We start from the raw sequence: 20,864 nt of genomic DNA on the forward strand, positions 1-20,864 counted from the left end.
TAAGTTACAAGATTGTGAGCAACTGCAAAATGACCTCGATAATGTTGTGAGTTGGACACTAGGCAATGGTATGATGATAAAAGGGGATAAAAGTCAGGTTGTGAGTTTCACAAATAGGGAAAGTCCTCTCAGTTTTAATTACTGCGTTGATGGGGTGAAAGTTCCCTTTGTGGATCATTGTAAATACCTAGGTATTAATATAAGGAAAGTTCTTCATTGGGATAATCACATAAATATGATTGTAATGAAGGATACAGATCTCTGCACATGGTTATGAGGGTATTTAGGGGTTGTAGTAAGGATGTAAAGGAGAGAGCATATTTGTCTCTGGTGAGACCCCTACTAGAGTATGGTTGCAGTATATGGGTCCCTCACCAGGATTACTTGATTCAGGAACTGGAAAAAATCAAAAGGAAAACAGCTCGATTTGTTCTGGGCGATTTCCGACAAAAGAGTAGCGTTACAAAAATGTTGCAAAGTTTGGGCTGGGAAGACGTGAGAGAAAGGAGACGAGCTGCTCGACTAAGTGGTATGTTCCGAGCTGTCAGTGGAGAGATGGTATGGGAGGACATCAGTAGATGAATAAGTTTGAGTGGTGTCTTTAAAAGTAGGAAAGATCACAATATGAAGATAAAGTTGGAATTCAAGAGGACAAATTGGGGCAAATATTCTTTTATAGGAAGGGGAGTTAGGGATTGGAATAACTTACCAAGGGTGATGTTTAATAAATTTCCAATTTCTTTACAATAATTTTTAAAAGGCTAGGAAAACAACAGATAGGGAATCTGCCACCTGGGCAACTGCCCTAAATGCAGATCAGTAGTGATTGATGATGATCTTGACCTTATCTTCACCCTAGAATGGTATTGGAGTCCAAATTGGCTCCTGGTTGAAACTTTGAACCCTGACATTCATTATTCCCCAGGGCTGCAAATTGCCCAAGCTGGGATTCTATGCTCACCATGACGTCAATCTTCCTGTTTCATTCTCGAACCAGATGGACATGAACTTCAGATTGAACTAATCACAGACTTCAGTCAGCCATTGTTAATTCTGGTTTGTCCTTTTATGGCCTTGATATTCTCAAACTATTTTCTTATATTCCTTCTTTTCCCCAACCAATCTGTGCAATGAAGTCGCCCATTAGAATTTTGACTTGATAGGTAGTTCTCTTTCAAGTACTGGTAATGACCAAAATTATTTGAATTTGTCTGGATTTCTTTTGTTTTCCTCTTTGATTGGAGCTTGGGCATTGAGGATCACATAAAATTTATTTCCACTTTAAAGAGTTTGAAATGAAAATCTTTAGTAAAAGACAATATAATTTTGTTTGTACACTGCAAATTTTTTCCTCATACTTTTTTTTTACCTCAGATTATATCTAGGCTATAGAAGTCAAAAGTAGTTTTAGTTCAATGTTTGTTTGTTATGCAATACAGTTTAACAGAATCTTGATATTTATGTTCAGCGATAGCTAGGTTGTGCACTACGTTATATTGTGTTTCATTTGTACACAGTGGCATAACAAAGTTTAGTGTACCAAACCAAGAAATATACAATTTCTCAGTTAAAGTTATCTGTATAAAAAACTGAACATAGTAAACATTGTGCAAACATAATAATTTCCCATCTTTTATGTTCTGTGCATTTTTACCTGATGACATTCATGGTACTGTAATTACATTTCTTACAAAAATTCAGAATTTATCTCTGGAAATATTAGTTCTATCTAATTAGTGTAAATAAGAAAAAGTAACATATATAAAGTCCAATTTCCAGTCTTTTATATCTGATATTGTTTTACTGTAAGAGCTATAATGATAAATTTAGATTTTTGTATCTATCAATGGCAAATGTCACTGACGTGCAAATATTGTTCAGTCACCATGCTAAAAATCTAAAACTTCAAAGTCTATCCAATCATGCGCGTTCTCCAGTTGCATCTGTATGCAAATGCTTCACTGAATTCTCTCTCTTCTCTTTTTGAATTAGCAGTTCTACAGTAGGCTATTACTAAACGAGTTGGCTGTGTAGCAGGGATTATACAGCTGTAAGCTTACTTTCAGCAGATGGTGGATTTGAACCATACTGTCTGCAGCTCTGAAGATGGTTTTCCATTGTTTCCCATTTGTATACATTGCAAATGCTACTTAAGACTATGTCTACTACCTTCCTAGTTCTAGCCCTTTCCTATCCCAGCATTTGCCAAACACAGTTCTGTTTTGGCGCAATGTTAAGAAAGGTAATTTAAAGGAGAAATGGTTTGTTGTATGAGCTTTATATATTCACCAATAGGTCAGAATGAAACCAGTAAGAGGTAATTCGTAATTGCACTTTTCATTATGATTTGTTACATCAATGAACAAATAATGACACCAAATTCACAAATTTTAGTTGAAGTTAAGTATTATTGTTGCTTCATTTAGGTGTTAGGAACATTTGTCATTGGTTCCATATGAGAGTGAGTGAGGGACACCTGAAATAAAGTTATATCCTGATATCTTCTCATGAAAATATATACCAGTAAAATAGAATTAAAAGCATGTTTAAAATTAATGTTTACTTTATTAAATTTTCTAACTATAATTCTAAATTTCTTCGCATGTATCGAAAGATGATAACTTACTTGCCATGTAACACCTGTATGCTTGTGTTTTACTGAATTACTTTTGTACTGTGGCTCCTTCAAAGGAATGTGAACATCATACACAGCTACATTCCCATCATAAAATCCAACACACAGTAAATATGAATGGGTGGGATGAATGTCCACACACATGACACCAGATTCATTGAGGCAAGCATATTCTGGATGGGATGGATTCTTTAGAGTAAACAGGCAAATTGCTCCTTCAGGCTGAGGTTTCATGAAGTCAACTGAAATTTAAAGCATCAAAGCATTCCTCAGAAAACATTTCCCCAGGGTATTGTTTTATCAAGTAGTGATATATCAAGGATATAGGGATATTATAATGAATTTCTTCCATAGTTTTCTTTTACCTTCTTACAACAAATACTGAGCAAGCTGGTCATGCTCTTGGGGTTGCATTACTGTGAGCCTGCATTTGAGATATGGTGAGTTTGAATTCCACTATCGGCACCCCTGAATATATTTTCTGTGGTTTCCCATTTTTGCACTAGGCAAATGCTGGAGCTATGCCTTAATTAAGGCCATAGCTGCTTCCTTCCAATCTGTGCATCTCCAAGAACCTTTGATGTGTTAGTGCAATGTTAAATCACTAGCAAAAAAAAGGAAAAAGGAAACAACAACAAATAAGCACTTTATGGGATCTACTAGGTGGTTACAATTAAACCATCCTTACTTAACCATCTCTGTGTGGAAAATGAGCAATCACATGAACAGGAAATGTAACGTGGACATAGCCAAGGACACACAGTGTAATAGCTAATAAGCAATTCCACTGAAATACTTTTTATGGGTTGCCATATCATACAATGTGCTCAGTATTTGTGGATGTATCATCCATCACACTACAAAATGTGCTAAAATAGTTCCCATTTGTGTTCAGTACAGTCTGAAAGCATAGGATAGCACACTACATTGCTGCACAGAACACCTCCATGGGTATGCCTGATATACTTCTTTTCAGACTGGTAAACATATGAACATTCCCCTGATGAACCCTGTCTTTCACCTATCCCTGCAACTAGAAAACACAGGGATTCGGAGAGGGTGATCGGGAGAGCAAAGTACTAGAAATGATCAGACAAGGATCCTGTCATCTTTCAGATGTGTTGCAGATAAACTCTTGAACCTGTCAAGCTATGTTTGGTGGAGCCCCATCCTGCATACAAACAGTTGGATCTTATCTATCTCCTGTATGGATGGTGACATATGTTAGCAAAGCAATCATAGTGAGTGCTAACCTCGTCAAAGAAAAATGGGCCAATGATGAAATTGGCTGTGAAGCCACAGCACAAAGTCACATATTCACTATGCAGAACAACTTTATACACATTGATTCGAGGCAAAAATCCTCACACCCGGAAATTTATGAGTTCACTGTTCCCATAAGAGAAAAATGTGCTTTGTCATTCTACAGGAAGGACAAAGGCCAGGTCTCTTCAACTTCAATCCTTGCAAGGAAGCGAATTCTGAACAGTGGACCATGGAATGTTCAGCTGATGTAACATAGCTCGGGCACTGGTTGATGATAGTCGATTGCATACAACATTGTCTGTCACAGCAACAGCGATTTCTACAACCATCTGCAGCGTTACTGGTCTCTGACCTCTCCCTTTAGTGACACATCTCTTCACTCCCTTTGAACTTCTTCATCATAATTTTCAAAACAGTTGTGAAAAGAAGACCCCTGCATAGTCCTTTCATATGGTGATATTCTCAAGCGCAAGTGCAGCATTGCTATAAAGTGGATAAAAGGCCTTTACCAATTAAGACATGCTGTTCCTGTCCGAACCCATGTTGACTCTTTGATGACTGCAGTGCATTCTGGTCAGTGAGGCTGCTAACACCTGATGTTCAGTCATGGTACCAATGGAAGCAATGAAACTAATTAAAGAAGACCATAATGTGGACATTTTCCCTGCTGGGTTTGGTACGCATACTACAAAAATATTTTCTTGTTTAGAGTGGGTTAAATAAGGAAAGTTTAATAGTATAATTGTAACCACATGCTATATTACTGTATTTTCAGATAATAACCTGAGTGAACCCTGGAAAGAATCATTTTAATGCCAACGTATTGTATACAATATGAACCAAACTATATCATTTGGAGATAGAATTGTTAATATGATATGAGTTGATATAAAGCCTGAGTATTCAGGGTAGTATATAACAGATTTTCTTCATTTACAAGTACAATATATGTGACAGTCACTAAGAAATGATACTTAAGTCAGAAAAGTGTAATTTAATGTTTACTTTAATTTTTTATAGTAAAATGAATAATTTCCCTTAAAGTGTATCTTGCATGAAAATCGAGCACTTGCCATAAGTTGAATTTGCGTAGTGTGCTTAACTCATATCGAGAGGCATTTTAGTAACGCTTCAGTGTGCTGGCAGTGCTGTTGAATCTACCATCATCTCGTTTAAGAATCTGGCTAAGCTACTGCGCTATCTGTTGCTATTTCTTGATCGATACAGTATTTTTCCATCTGTCTCTTGGCATAGAGCAGAGCAAAATGTAACTTCCCCTCAAGTCCCAATCTCATTTATGACTGTGACACAATGGAAGTTGCGAGGCAGTGCTGAGTAAGTGTTACCCATAGGGTCAGACATGCTGCAATAGAAGTTTCTGGTTCAGTAAGGAAAACAATGACAAACTATCTTAATCCTCATTTTGTTGTCATTAATGTTTGCAGTTTTCCCGTAACCATCAATCTTTCAGTGGAGCTATTAAAGGATCGAACCATCCTCCAGGCTGATGACCTTACAGACAATATATGGTGCTGAAATAAAAGTGATATTTCTCACTAAATCATGTTTCTCCACCATCCTGTAAAATCTTGCAGTGTACAGTACCTACAATTACTAGTCCATTTTTCTGGTTAGTTTAATGCATATATTTGTTGAAACATATACTTCTTGAGAAAAATAGGTCAGGATTCTGTTTCATTGGAAGATTTTATTAATATGAAATGCCATGATAAATTCAAAGGGGAATAACATGCGTCATTCTCAGTTCACGATATAGCACAATACAGAAAACTTACAAGAGCTAAAAGAATACCAGTGTAATAGATTCCTTGTCCAAAGGAACTGTTAAAATATGTCAGTAGAAAAGAAAGAAAGAAATAGAGAAAGAAAAACGCAAGGTAAGAGCTTCTTCTGACTAGCTGAACAATAAAACACAGTGTCAATAAATGAATCTTCTTATTTGAATTTGATTCAGAAATTTCCTGCAGCATTGTGCTGGATGGCCACCAAATAACACAAAATATCATCTTCATCTTTGTAATGCTTGTATTTTTCCATGATTCTTAATCATTCACACGTGGCGATATATTACGGCCAAGGACAGAGGGTGAATTTCGGAAAAAAGTAAGGTGATGTAAATATTTTCAAATTATGCACTGATATATAAAAAATTAAAATATACCTTGGTTTCTGCCGAATTTTTGCACTGATGTGTTCCAGGAACGAAGTTTTATTATTTTAGGTAAATTTGTTGCCACAAGAATGGTACAAGTGTCATTGAACACTTTTACCAGTTCATGTACCGGTACTGTATGAAGTTCTTATTGAAAGTTTATTTCTCAAATCATAGCTCACTGACTAAATACCCAAAGGGATACACAGAATAATAATAATAATAATAATAATAATAATAATAATAATAATAATAATAATAATAATAATAATAATAATAATAATAATAATAATAATACACTGACTGACAGAGCAAATGCAACACCAAGAAGGAGTGGTCAGAACTTTATGCCAAGTGCAGGGTAGACTGACGTCACTGAGGTATGCTCAAGATGTGAAATGCGCCGCTGTGCTGCGCACGTAGCGAACGATAAATGGGACACGGCGTTGGCGAATGGCCCACTTCGTACCGTGATTTCTCAGCCGACAGTCATTGTAGAACGTGTTGTCGTGTGCCACAGGACATGTGTATAGCTAAGAATGCCAGGCCGCCGTCAACGGAGGCATTTCCAGCAGACAGACGACTTTACGAGGGGTATGGTGATCGGGCTGAGAAGGGCAGGTTGATCGCTTCGTCAAATCGCAGCCGATACCCATAGGGATGTGTCCACGGTGCAGCGCCTGTGGCGAAGATGGTTGGCGCAGGGACATGTGGCACGTGCGAGGGGTCCAGGCGCAGCCCGAGTGACGTCAGCACGCGAGGATCGGCGCATCCGCCGCCAAGCGGTGGCAGCCCCGCACGCCACGTCAACCGCCATTCTTCAGCATGTGCAAGACACCCTGGCTGTTCCAATATTGACCAGAACAATTTCCCGTCGATTGGTTGAAGGAGGCCTGCACTCCCGGCGTCCGCTCAGAAGACTACCATTGACTCCACAGCATAGACGTGCACGCCTGGCATGGTGCCGGGCTAGAGCGACTTGGATGAGGGAATGGCGGAACGTCGTGTTCTCCGATGAGTCACGCTTCTGTTCTGTCAGTGATAGTCACCGCAGACGAGTGTGGCGTCGGCGTGGAGAAAGGTCAAATCCGGCAGTAACTGTGGAGCGCCCTACCGCTAGACAACGCGGCATCATGGTTTGGGGCGCTATTGCGTATGATTCCACGTCACCTCTAGTGCGTATTCAAGGCACGTTAAATGCCCACCGCTACGTGCAGCATGTGCTGCGGCCGGTGGCACTCCCGTACCTTCAGGGGCTGCCCAATGCTCTGTTTCAGCAGGATAATGCCCGCCCAAACACACTGCTCGCATCTCCCAACAGGCTCTACGAGGTGTACAGATGCTTCCGTGGCCAGCGTACTCTCCGGATCTCTCACCAATCGAACACGTGTGGGATCTCATTGGATGCCGTTTGCAAACTCTGCCCCAGCCTCGTACGGACGACCAACTGTGGCAAATGGTTGACAGAGAATGGAGAACCATCCCTCAGGACACCATCCGCACTCTTATTGACTCTTTACCTCGACGTGTTTCTGCGTGCATCGCCGCTCGCGGTGGTCCTACATCCTACTGAGTCGATGCCGTGCGCATTCTGTAACCTGCATATCGGTTTGAAATAAACATCAATTATTCGTCCGTGCCGTCTCTGTTTTTCCCCCAACTTTCATCCCTTTCGAACCACTCCTTCTTGGTGTTGCATTTGCTCTGTCAGTCAGTGTAATAATAATAATAATGAAAATGAAAATCCACAGCCTCTTTCCAGTCATTCGACCGGGTCAGTAATGGAATGAACGAAGCCCCCATCTAGCGGCGAGGATAGGAATTGTGCCGGCTGCCGAAGCCTGTCGCATTCCTCTGGGACAATGATTAATGAATGACATGAAATTAAATGATATTGGAGAGTGTTGCTGGAATGGATTACGACAGGGAAACCGGAGTACCGGGACAAAACCCTGTCCTACCTCCGCTTTGTCCAGCACAAATCTCACACTGATGACCGGGATTTGAACCACGGAACCCAGCGGTGCGAGGCAAGAGCGCTGCCGCCTGAGCCACGGAAGCTACATACTACTACTACTACTACTACTACTACTACTACTACTACTACTACTATGTATGTATGTATGTATGTATGTATGTATGTATGTATGTATGTATGTATGTATGTATGTATGTATGTATGTATGTATGTATGTATGTTGAGTATTCAGCCCAAAGGGTGGTTTGGACCTCAACAACTCCAGCATCACCCATCATAGGTGACCCAGGTGTCACCCAGAGGCGTACTAGGGAAATGAGGAGTGAGATAGTTTCCCGTTGCTTTCCTCGCGGAACCAGAAGTTGCTATTACATATCAGTCTGCCAAGCCCACTGAAATGCGAGCACCAACCGACCCTATGAGCAACATTTTCGCACCATTCTTACAGGGCCTGGCTGCATAAGGAATGGCATTACTAGCATCGCTCATACTTCGGTCACTTTCATGTCGTCAAAGCCAAGGATGGGACTGAGACAGGCGAATGAAAGTAACAAATTTGTTCTAGCCCGCACCAGAAGACATAGCGCAGTGTAAAAACTAGGTCTTGTCATCAAAGGAATACTACCACTACTACTACTACTACTCCTGAAATGAAAATCCGCAGCATGTTTCCAGTCATTCGACCAGGTCACGAATGGAATGAATGAAGCCCCATCTAGCGGCGAGGATAGGAATTGTGCCGGTTGCCGAAGCCTGTCGCACTCCCCTGGGGCAATGATTAATGAACGACAGACGAAATTAAATGATATTGGAGAGGGTTGCTGGAATGAAATATGACTGGGAAAACTGGACTACCGGTACTGCTACTACTACTACTACTACTACTACTAACCTATGTATAATTCTGAATTTTGTTATTACTGTAATCATTGTTCACTGAGTGAATACCACAAGCAAGACACAGAGCAATATTAATCATACCGATAGAAAGTAAGTTATATTGTGCATCAAGATGGTTGAGAGTATTAACGATTTTCATTTGAATACTGTCTAAATTACTTTGTGATCAAGTGAAAGTGCTTTAAAGGAGAGTCTACAAACTCATTTTCTAAAAATTACTGTATGTGTGCGTGGTAGATTTTGAAGCAGTCATTTTGATGACGGGGTGGTTTTAACGAACAAGTTTCACAAATATATATAATGTACTTCTTCTGTTTTCTTGCCCTGAATGCTACTCTTGGATTTACCCAAGATCCTTCAGCTGTTCTTCCCATGAAATGGGGTAATCCATTTAGCCATTGTACTGTTCGTCCTTCAGATACATGACCCCTTCTGGGTTTAATTGGGTTCTTGCATGAGTCCATGCGCTAAGCAACTAGACCCATTATCAATGCCTTTTTATACTTCTTGTACAACATAGGTCTTTTGTTATACTTGCTTAGGTTCGGGAAAACAGAAATAAAAAGAAATCAACAACCCCGAATGTAAGGGCAAGAATTCCATCATGGTCTCACCCAGATAATTCAGTCATAAAATTATTTATCCATGAGATAATTAATATGGATTTTCACCCTACTTCTGACATTTGTTTTACTGGTTAACGACGTGTTTCTATAAGATGAATTTCTCCTTCAATTCTGAATTAATTTTGCCCATGCGGAAGGGAATAAAAATAATGCAAAGAGGAATTTATATGGCATAAATGTTCTTTGTTTTATTCACCAGGCCTATCTATATCAGTAGATGAGAACACAGTCAGCTTCAACACGATGGTTAAATTCAAGGTACTGTATATAACCCAAATTTACCCACAAAATTTGGCCTGAAAGGATTTGCTTTATTCAGCTGTTCCAATTGGTAACCATAGAATTTCGAACCCTTTATGGGAAAACAAAACCCGATGGTAATCTCCTCTAAATCACCCTTCAGGTTACGGAAGTGAGTTCCTCGCTCCTCAACAATCCTACAGACCCACACACAAGTTTCCATGTTTACACCAGCAGGTGTACTACAGAACTACAAAATGAACATGGTCACAACAGGAAGAGTCGTGGGCGGCAGAAAGAATATGCCAGAATCCCTAAAGCTAAATGAAATAAAGAGTTTGAAGGGGAATGAAATAATTTGATTCAGGAAGTAAGAAAAACTGGCACTCGCATAGATAAGAGGATCAATCAATCAATCAATCAATCAATCAATCAATCAATCAATCAATCAATCAATCAATCAATCAATCAATCAATCAATCAATCAATCAATCAATCAATCAATCAATCAATCAATCAATCAATCAATCAATCAATCAATCAATCAATCAATCAATCAATCAACTGTGGGTGTGGCCGGGCATTAAGGAGTATGAGGGAGGAGTTGGAGAGCTTGGGGGAGATAATTAGGATACTCTCAGAGGACAGGAAGGAAAGTAGGCCTCCAAACAATGTACAGGATACAGCAGGTGTAATAGAGGGATTGGAAGGAAATGGGGGAATTGTGGAAGACCGGTGGTCTAATGTTTTAAGGGGAAGGAGATTGCAGGCTAAGGGCTCCATTCAGGATCAAAATTCAGGGCAGGTGTCGGTGAGAAATCGGTACGAGTCACTGCAGGTAGAACAACCGAGGGAAGATGAGGAACAGGGAACTGTCGCCGAGAAGCTTGGAAGTAGGAGAAAGGGAAGAGGTAGGAAAGGGAAATGTGGAGTAGTGGATAGGAAAAGACAGGTGGAACAGGGTCATGGGATGGAGAAAAGGGAGGAGGAAGTAGCTTCTGCAGCTGTCAGGAAAGACAGGACTGACCAGGAGGGGAGGGGTTCAAATGAGGTGGGTAGGGTTGAGGCTCTGGTCATGGGGGATTCTATCGTTAGATATGTTGGGAAAGTGTATGGAGGAAAGGGTACGAGGGTAGAGTGTTATCCAGGAATTAGGTTAAGGCAGATGTTGAGGAAAGTAGAAGAGGAGGGAAAGGAGAAGGTGTTCGTGTTTCACGTTGATACTAACAACGTAAGACAAGCAGGTATAAGTACCAACATAGTTGGGGATGTGTGGGATCTGGTAAATGCAGCACGGATTAAGTTTAAAGAAGCGGAGATTGTTATCAGTGGAATTCTGTGTAGGAGGGATACTGACTGGAAGGTGAATGGGGATTTAAATGAGACTATGGAGTGGGTATGTGGGAAACTGGGAGTGAAATTTCTAGATCCTAATAGATGGGTAGGAGATACGGATCTGCACTCAGATGGCCTTCACTTAAACCGCAGTGGTACGTATGAGTTAGGAAATTTGTTTAGAAGTGTTATAGGGAGGTACATTCAGGGAAACAGGGTGCGTTAGGCAGCGGTGTTAAGGGAACAGGGAACTGGAAATCAAGTAGGGATGACATAAAACTGTTAGTGCTCAACTGTAGAAGTATTGTAAAGAAAGGAATAGAATTAAGAAAATTAATAGATATATACTTACCAGATATTGTAATAGGAGTTGAATCATGGCTGAGAAATGATATAATGGATTCAGAGATTTTCTCACGAAACTGGAGGGTGTATCGTAGAGATAGGATAGGTAGGAGGGGGAGTATTCATTCTCGTGAAAGAAGAATTTGTAAGCTACGAAAAAGTTAAAGATGACGAGCACGAAATTCTAGGGGTAAGGTTCATTTCTAAAGATAATGGGCAACTAGATGTATTTGGAGTGTACAGATCAGGAAAGGGTAGCGCAGATGCAAATTCAGCATTATTTGATAAGATAATCAGCTATGTGGGAAACAATAAGGAAAGGAACGTGATCGTAGCGGGTAATCTCAATTTACCAAATGTCAATTGGGAAGGTAATGCGAAAGACAGGAAGCATGACCAAGAAATGGCAAATAAGTTAATATGGGAAGGGCACCTGATTCAGAAAGTGATGGAACCTACTAGAGGGAAGAATATTCTGGATTTGGTGCTGGTAAAACCAGATGAGCTCTATGGAGAAACCGAAGTAATAGATGGTATTAGGGAACACGAAGCTGTTTTTGTGGTAATTAAAAATAAATGTGAAAGAAAGGAAGAGATTAAAATTAGGACAGTTAGGCAGTACCATATGGCTGATAAAACAGGCATGAGGGAGTTATTAATAAGCAACTATGATCGGTGGAAAACGGTAAATAAAAATGTAAACAGACTCTGGGATGGGTTTAAAGCAATTGTTGAGGAATGTGAAAATAGGTTTGTACCTTTAAAGGTGGTAAGGAATGGTGAAGATCCACTATATTATAACAGGGAAGTAAAGAGACTAAGAAGGAGGTGCAGGTTGGAGAGAAACAGAGTTAGAAATGGCTGTGGAAGTAAGGAGAAATTGAAGGAACTTACTAGGAAATTGAATCTAGCAAATAAGTCAGCTAAGGATAACATGATGGCAAGCATAATTGGCGGCCATAGAAATTTTAGTGAAAAATGGAAGATTATGTATAGGTACTTTAAGGCAGAAACAGGTTCCAAGAAGGACATTCCAGGAATAATTAATGAACAAGGGGAGTGTGTGTGCGAGGATCTTCAAAAGGCAGAAGTATTCAGTCAGCAGTATGTAAAGATTGTTGGTTACAAGGATAATGTCCAGATAGAGGAGGTGACTAATACTAAAGAAGTATTAAAATTTACCTATGACAGCAGTGACATTTACAGTATGATACAAAAGTTGAAAACTAGAAAAGCAGCTGGAATTGATAAGGTTTCAGGGGATATACTAAAGACAATGGGTTGGGATTTAGTACCATATCTGTAGTACTTGTTTGATTTTTGTTTGCATGAAGGAACTTTACCATATGAATGGAGAGTTGCTATAGTAGTCCCTGTGTATAAAGGAAGGGGTGATATGCATAAAGCTGAAAATTACAGGCCAGTCACTTTGACATGCATTGTATGTAAGCTTTGGGAAAGCATTCTTTCTGAATATATAAGACATGTTCGCAAAATTAATAAATGGTTTGACAGAAGGCAGTTTGGGTTTAGGAAAGGTTATTCCACTGAAGCCCAACTTGTAGGATTCCAGCAAGATATAGCAGATATCCTGGATTCATGAGGTCATTTGGACTGTACTGTGATTGACTTATATAAGTCATTTGATAGGGTAGATCATGGGAGACTACTGGCAAAAATGAGTGCAATTGGACTTGACAAAAGAGTGACTGAATGGGTGGCTCTGTTTCTAGAAAATAGAACTCAGAGAATTAGAGTAGGTGCAGCTTTATCTGTCCCTGTAAAAATTAAGAGGGGAATTCCTCAAGGCAGTATTATTGGACCTTTATGTTTTCTTATACATCAATGATATGTGTAAAGAAGTGGAATCAGTGATAAGGCTTTTCGCAGATGATGTTATTCTGTACAGAGTAATAAATAGGTTACAAGATTGTGAGCAACTGCAAAATGACCTCTATAATATTGTGAGATGGACAGTAGGCAATGGTATGATGATAAACGGGGATAAAAGTCAGGTTGTGAGTTTCACAAGTAAGAAAAGCCCTCTCAGTTTTAATTACTGCATTGATGGGGTGAAAGTTCCCTTTGGGGATCATTGTAAATACCTAGGTATAAATATAAGGAAAGATCTTCATTGGGGTAATCACATAAATGTGATTGTAAATAAAGAGTACAGATCTCTGCACATGGTTATGAGCGTATTTAGGGGTTGTAGTAAGGATGTAAAGGAGAGAGCATATTTGTCTCTGGTGAGACCTCAACTTGAATATGGTTCCAGTGTATGGGACCCTTACCAGGATAACTTGATTCAGGAACTGGAAAAAATCCAAAGAAAAGCAGCTCGATTTGTTCTGGGCGATTTCCGACAAAAGAGTAGCGTTACAAAAATGTTACAAAGTTTGGGCTGGGAAGTCTTGGGAAAAAGGGGACGAGTTGCTCGACTAAGTGGTATGTTCCGAGCTGTCAGTGGAGAGATGGCATGGGAGGACATCAGTAGACGAATAAGTTTGGATTTTGTCCTTAAAAATAGGAAAGATCACAATATGAAAATAAAGTTGGAATTCAAGAGGACAAATTGGGGCAAATATTCTTTTATAGGAAGGGGAGTTAGGGATTGGAATAACTTACCAAGGGAGATGTTCAATAAATTTCCAATTTCTTTGCAATCATTTAAGAAAAGGCTAGGAAAATAACAGATAGGGAATCTGTCATCTGGGCGACTGCCGTAAATGCAGATCAGTAGTAGTGATTGAGTCAATCAATCAATCAATCAATCAATCAATCAATCAATCAATCAATCAATCAATCAATCAATCAATCAATCAATCAATCAATCAATCAATCAATCAATCAATCAATCAATCAATCAATCAATCAATCAATCAATCAATCAATCAATCAATCAATCAATCAATCAATCAATCAATCAATCAATCAATCACTGCTGATCTGCATTTTTAGCAGTCAAACAGATGCCAGATTACCTAACTGTTGTTTTCCTAGCCTTTTCTTCAATGATTGCAAGGAAATTGGAAATTTATGGAACATCTCCATTGGTAAGTTATTCAATCCTTAATTCCCCTTCCTATAAACGAATATTTGCTCCAATTTGTCTTCTTGAATTCCAACTTTATCTTCATATTGTGATCTTTCCTACTTTTAAAGACACCATTGAAATTTATTCGTCTAATGATGTCCTCCCACACATCTCTCCACTGACAGCTCGGAACATACCACTTAGTCGTGCAGCTCGTCCCCTTTCTCCCAAGTCTTCCCAGCCCAAACTTTGCAACATTTTTGTAAAGCCACTCTTTTGTCGGAAATCGCCCAGAACAAATCGAGCTGCTTTTCTTTGGATTTTCTCCAGTTCCTGAATCAAGTAATCCTGGTGAGGGTCCCTTACACAGGAACAATACTTTAGTTGGGGTCTCACCAGGGACAAATACGCTCTCTCTTTACATCCTTTCTACAACCCTTAAATACCCTAATAACCATGGGCAGAGTTCTGTACCCTTTATTTACAATCATATTTTTGTGATTACCCCAATGAGGAACTTTCCTTATATTAATAACTAGGTATTTACAATGATGCACATAGGGAACTTTCACCCCATCAATGCAGTAATTAAAACTGAGAGGACTTTTCCTATTTCTGAATCTCACAACCTGATTTTCATCCCCATTTATCATCATACCATTGCCTACTTCCCATCTCACAACATTATCGAGGTCGTTTTGCAGTTGCTCACAATCTTGTAACTTATTTATTACTCTGTACAGAATAACATAATCTGCAAAAAGCCTTATCTCTGATTCCACTTGTTTACACATATCATTGGTGGTATATATAAGAAGACATAAAGGTCTAATAATACTGCCCTGAGGAATTCCTCTCTTCATTATTACAGGGACAGATAAAGCCTCACCTACTCTAATTCTCTGAGTTCTGTTTTCTAGAAACAGAGTCACCCATTCAGTCACTCTGTTGTCAAGTCCAATTGCACTCATTTTTGCCAGTAGTCTCCCATGATCTACCCTATCAAATGCCTTAGATAAGTCAATCACAGTACAGTCCAATTGACCACATGAATCCAGGATATCTGCTATATCTTGCTGGAATCCTGCAAGCTGGGCTTCAGTGGAATAACCTTTCCTAAACCCTAACTGCCTTCTATCAAACCAGTTATTAATTTTACAAACATGTCTTATATAATCAAAAAGAATATTTCCCTAAGCTTACATGCAATGCATGTCAAACTGACTGGCCTGTAATTTTCAGCTTTATGTCTATCGCCCTTTCCTCTGTATACAGGGGCTACTACAGCAACTCTCCATCCATTTGGTAAAGTTCCTTCGTTCAAACAATAATCAAACAACTACTTCAGATATGGTACTATATCCCAACCCATTGCCTTTAGTATATCCCCCGAAACGTTATCAATTCCAGCTGCTTTTCTAGTTTTCAACTTTTGTATCATACTGTAAATGTCATTGCTGTCATACGTAAATGTTAATACTTCTTTAGTTTAAGTCACCTTCTCTATCCGGACATTATCCTTGTAACCAACAATCTTTACATACTGCTGACTGAATATGTCTGCCTTTTATAGATCCTCGCATCCACACTCCCCTTGTTCATTAATGATTCCTGGAATGTCCTTCTTGGAACCTGTTTCTGCCTTAAAGTACCTATACATACTCTTCCATTTTTCTTTAAAATTTCTATGGCCGCCAATTATGCTTGCCATCATGTTATCCTTAGCTGACTTCTTTGCTAGATTCAATTTCCTAGTAAGTTCCTTCAATTTCTCCTTACTTCCATAGCCATTTCTAACTCTATTTCTTTCCAACCTGCACCTCCTTCTTATGCTCTTTATTTCTCTGTTCTATTATAGTGGATCTTTACCATTCCTTACCACCTTTAAAGGTACAAAGCTATTTTCACATTCCTCAACAATTGCTTTAATCCCATCCCAGAGTCTGTTAACATTTTTATTTACCGTTTTCCACCGATCATAATTATTTATTAAAAACTCCCTTATGACTGTTTTATCAATCATATGGTACTGCCTAATAGTCCTAATTTTAATATCCTTCCTTCTTTCACATTTATTTTTAATCACCACAAAAACAGCTTCGTGATCACTAATACCATCTATTACTTCGGTTTCTCTATAGAATTCATCTGGTTTTACCAGCACCGCATCCAGAATATTCTTCCCTCTAGTTGGTTCCATCACTTTCTGAATCAGATGCCCTTCCCATATAAACTTATTTGCCATTTGTTGGTCATGCTTCCTGTCTTTCGCACTGCCTTCCCAATTGACATTTGAGATCATCCGCTACAATCACGTTCCTTTCCTTATCGTTTCCCATATCTTAACAAATAATTCTGAATCAGCATCTGCGCTACCGTATCCTGGTCTGTACACTCCAAAGACATCAAGTTGCGTATTATCTTTAGAGATGAGCCTTACCCCTAGAGTTTCGTGTTTGTCATCTTTAACTTTATCGTAGCTTACAAATTCTTCTCTCACCAGCATGAGTACCGTACTCCCCTTCCTACCATTCCTATCCGATCTCTACGATACACCCTCCAGTTCCGTGAGAAAATTTCTGCATCCATTATATCATTTCTCAGCCATGATTCAACTCCTATTACAATATCTGGTAAGTATATATCTATTCAATTACTTAATTCTATTCCTTTCTTTACAATACTTCTACAGTTGAGCACTAACAGTTTTATGTCATCCCTACTTGATTTCCAGTTCCCTGTTCCCTTATCACCGCTCTCTAGGCCACCCTGTTTCCCTGAATGTATCTCCCTATAACCCTCTAAACACATTTCCTAACTTATATGTACCACTGCGGTTTAAGTGGAGGCCATCTGAGCGTAGATCCCTATCTCCTACCCATCCATTAAGATCTAGAAATCTCACTCCCAGTTTCCCACATACCCACTCCATAATCTCATTTAAATCCCCAATCACCTTCCAGTCAGTATCCCTCCTACACAATGCTCCACTGATATCATTCTCCGCTTCCTTAAACTGCACCCGTGCTGCATTTACCAGGTCCCACACATGCCCAACTATATTGTTACTTATACCTTGTTGTCTTACGTTGTTAGTACCAACGTGAAACACTACCATCTTCTCCTTTCCCTCATCCTTCTTTCCTACTTTTCTCAACATCTGCCTTAACCTAATTCCTGGATAACACTCTACCCTGGTACCCTTTCCTCCACACACTTTCCCGACGTGTCTAACGATGGAATCCCCCATGACCAGAGCCTCAACCTTACCCACCTTATTTGATCCCCTCCCATCCTGGTCAGTCCTATCTTTCCTGACAGCTGCAGAAGCTACTTCCTCCTCCGTTTTCTCCATCCCATGACCCTGTTCCACCTGTCTTTTCCTATCCACTACAACACATTTCCCTTTCCCACCGCTTCTGTTTCTTCTACTTCCACACTTCTCGGCAACAGTTCCCTGTTCCTCATCTTCCCTCGGTTGTTGTACCTGCAGTGACTCGTACCGATTTCTCACCTACACTTCTCCTGAATTCTGATCCTGAATGGAGTCCTTAGCCTGCAATCTCCTTCCCTATAAAACGTTAGATCACCTACAATTTTCTCCTTTCCTTCCCATCCCTCTATTACTCCTGCTGTAACCTGGACATTGTTTGAGGGAGGCCTACTTTCATTTCTGTCCTCTGAGAGAATCCTAATTATCTCCCTCAAGCTCTCCAACTCCTACCTCATACTCCATAATGCCTGGCCACACCCACAGTTGCTACACTCGCACTCCTTAATCATTCTTTACTAAATAATGAAAAGAAAAGAAAAATAAGATAACTTATTCTGCGCAAAATAAAAATGAAAGGAAAGACATATTGTCTAGGTTAGTTCACAAAGATCACACAACAATAACTTAATTAATATAGTCTACTACTACACTACTACTTAATTGTACGATTGTTTATTCCTACAACACGCTAACAGGATGTAAATTGTTGTTAATTACTGGAAACAGAAAGTAATACACAAGAATTACACAAATCTTAACTGCAGTTAAGTCTACCCTAATTACAGCAACAGAATTGTAGTAAGAGAGTTAGTACTGATACCATAGAAACGGTACTATACTACACAAATATTTCACAGTAATAGAATAAACACACTATTTTATAATAAGGTACTATAATACACTACAATAATTATAAACTACGGTTAGACGTATTCTAATCACAACACGTTATTACCAAACACAAACAGAAAAGAAAATTACCATTAACGTTCGAAATTCGCAAAACTACTCACAATTATAGAATAGGCACTCTAATTTCTAATAAGTTACTATACTACACTATAATAATGTTTAAATTGCGTTCAGACGTATCCTAGGTTATTACTAAGCACAAATAGAAATGAAAATTCCAATTAGGCCTAAATTAGATATTCGCAAGAACTACCGGTATGTACTCGAAGATTACCTACAAAGTTAAACACGTAGACAGATTAATATTAGTACTACTTTATCGTACTATTCTGTAATAGAAATTAAACCCGCCGTTTGCACAAAAATACACACGAATATAACAGGCAAGATACTATCTAATATACCGTATCTACACCACAATTCTTAACTGAAATTTGGTTATATGATTATTACAGATGGTGGATTACTATTATTTTCCCTACTCCGCGGGACGGAGAATAAAAGTCTCCTTAAATGCTGAAAAATATGAGGTTGTTTACAATAATTTCTCCAATGTATTTCTGTCTAAACTACGCCAGGCACTTGAATAATTGCAATTATTGGAATGTAACTTAGAAACCGCTCATAAATACTGAAATATCGAGGGTGTGAAATATAAATTACGGATACTTTAACTGCCTACTCATAACTACAAATGATCGGAATACAAGAATCAGCTGATTTTTACTTATATTTTCTTGATACACTACACCCTTTGTTCACGACTGTAGCCAACAATGCCAATATTTGAATACGAAGAGCGACAATAATCAATAACAATTACGACTGTTAACTATTTCGCCAGTGAAATACTGTCTATTCTATTGAAATCCTTTCTTTAAACAAAATTGACAACAGTATCGCGTTATTTAAAGAAGTTATTACTAGAGCTGGGATTTTTATGTAGTATCAAGTGGCATAATATGTACATAAATATGTAACAAAATGCACCAAAATATGTAGAATGGGCAAAATATGTAATATCATATACCGGTAATTAATATAAACTTACCATTTTGTCAGTTACAACACACCAAACACGCTTTATATTACATTTTGCAGCACAGTGAACCATTAAGTATTTTTCAATGTTCTTTGGAGTCATATTATATGAATATATCACACACATATTCAATAGATACTTATTATACCGGGCGAGTTGGCCGTGCGCGTAGAGGCGCGCGGCTGTGAGCTTGCATCCGGGAGATAGTAGGTTCGAATCCCACTATCGGCAGGCCTGAAGATGGTTTTCCGTGGTTTCCCATTTTCACACCAGGCAAATGCTGGGGCTGTACCTTAATTCAGGCCACGGCCGCTTCCTTCCAACTCCTAGGCCTTTCCTATCCCATCGTCGCCATAAGACCTATCTGTGTCGGTGCGACGTAAAGCCCCTAGCAAAAAAAGATACTTATTATTTTCAACAAACAAAGCACGTTTATTCCTTAAATTTTGTAGCGCAGTGAACTATTAAGTATTTTTCGATTTTCTCAGGGGTCATGGAAAGGCGTTTGTCACTTAGGATGTTCTTATATGCAGATAAAGATCTTTCAGCCTCACATGATGTAACTGGGGCAAATTTTAGGAGAGGAATTTTCGCTGGAGAAATGTCCTCGGGATGATCAACGTCATCTCCATTTAGAATTCTGCACACATTGCGAAATGTTGAATAACCAGGATTTCTCTTCAACACTTTTTGCAATTTACTCAATACACTTGCACCAGTTTCCCCATGCACAGCACTTAGTTTTTCAATAGCATCCTCTATGATGGCAATAGAATCTTGCAGTGGCAGTCCTGATGTTTCTGGACGTTTGATGGTTTCTGGAAGCCAGCAGAAGTTGCCCCTGATGTAGGTGATTGAGGAGACCACTTTGGAGTCACTAAAGGCAGTTTGTGATTCACTAATAGATACAGCATTTTCAGGATCAAAAGAATCTACCACAGTCTTTATAGCATCTAGATGCTCACTATAGAATTTAACTGCTTCTATCCATGTTCCCTACCTCGTTAACACTGGTTCCGGCGGCAGTGGTATCTCTGGCAATTGCTGTTTGTAAGATAGCACTCGCTGTGGAGCTTTTAGAAAAACCTTTTTTGTTGCTGA

At 39.2% G+C, this 20,864-nt stretch overlaps 1 protein-coding gene across 1 annotated transcript in view; it reads right to left on the minus strand.

Annotated features, from left to right (window-relative positions):
- LOC136863521 (dynein intermediate chain 2, ciliary-like) overlaps positions 1-20,864 on the minus strand; it is a 234,239-nt gene that overhangs the window by 75,764 nt on the left and 137,611 nt on the right. Inside the window, exon 7 of the mRNA XM_068225982.1 lies at positions 2,627-2,877. Within this exon, the coding sequence (XP_068082083.1) occupies positions 2,627-2,877 (251 nt within the window). The remainder of the gene's footprint in view (positions 1-2,626; positions 2,878-20,864) is intronic.

The sequence above is a fragment of the Anabrus simplex genome, chromosome 2, assembly GCF_040414725.1.
Source record: "Anabrus simplex isolate iqAnaSimp1 chromosome 2, ASM4041472v1, whole genome shotgun sequence".
Taxonomy (NCBI): domain Eukaryota; kingdom Metazoa; phylum Arthropoda; class Insecta; order Orthoptera; family Tettigoniidae; genus Anabrus; species Anabrus simplex.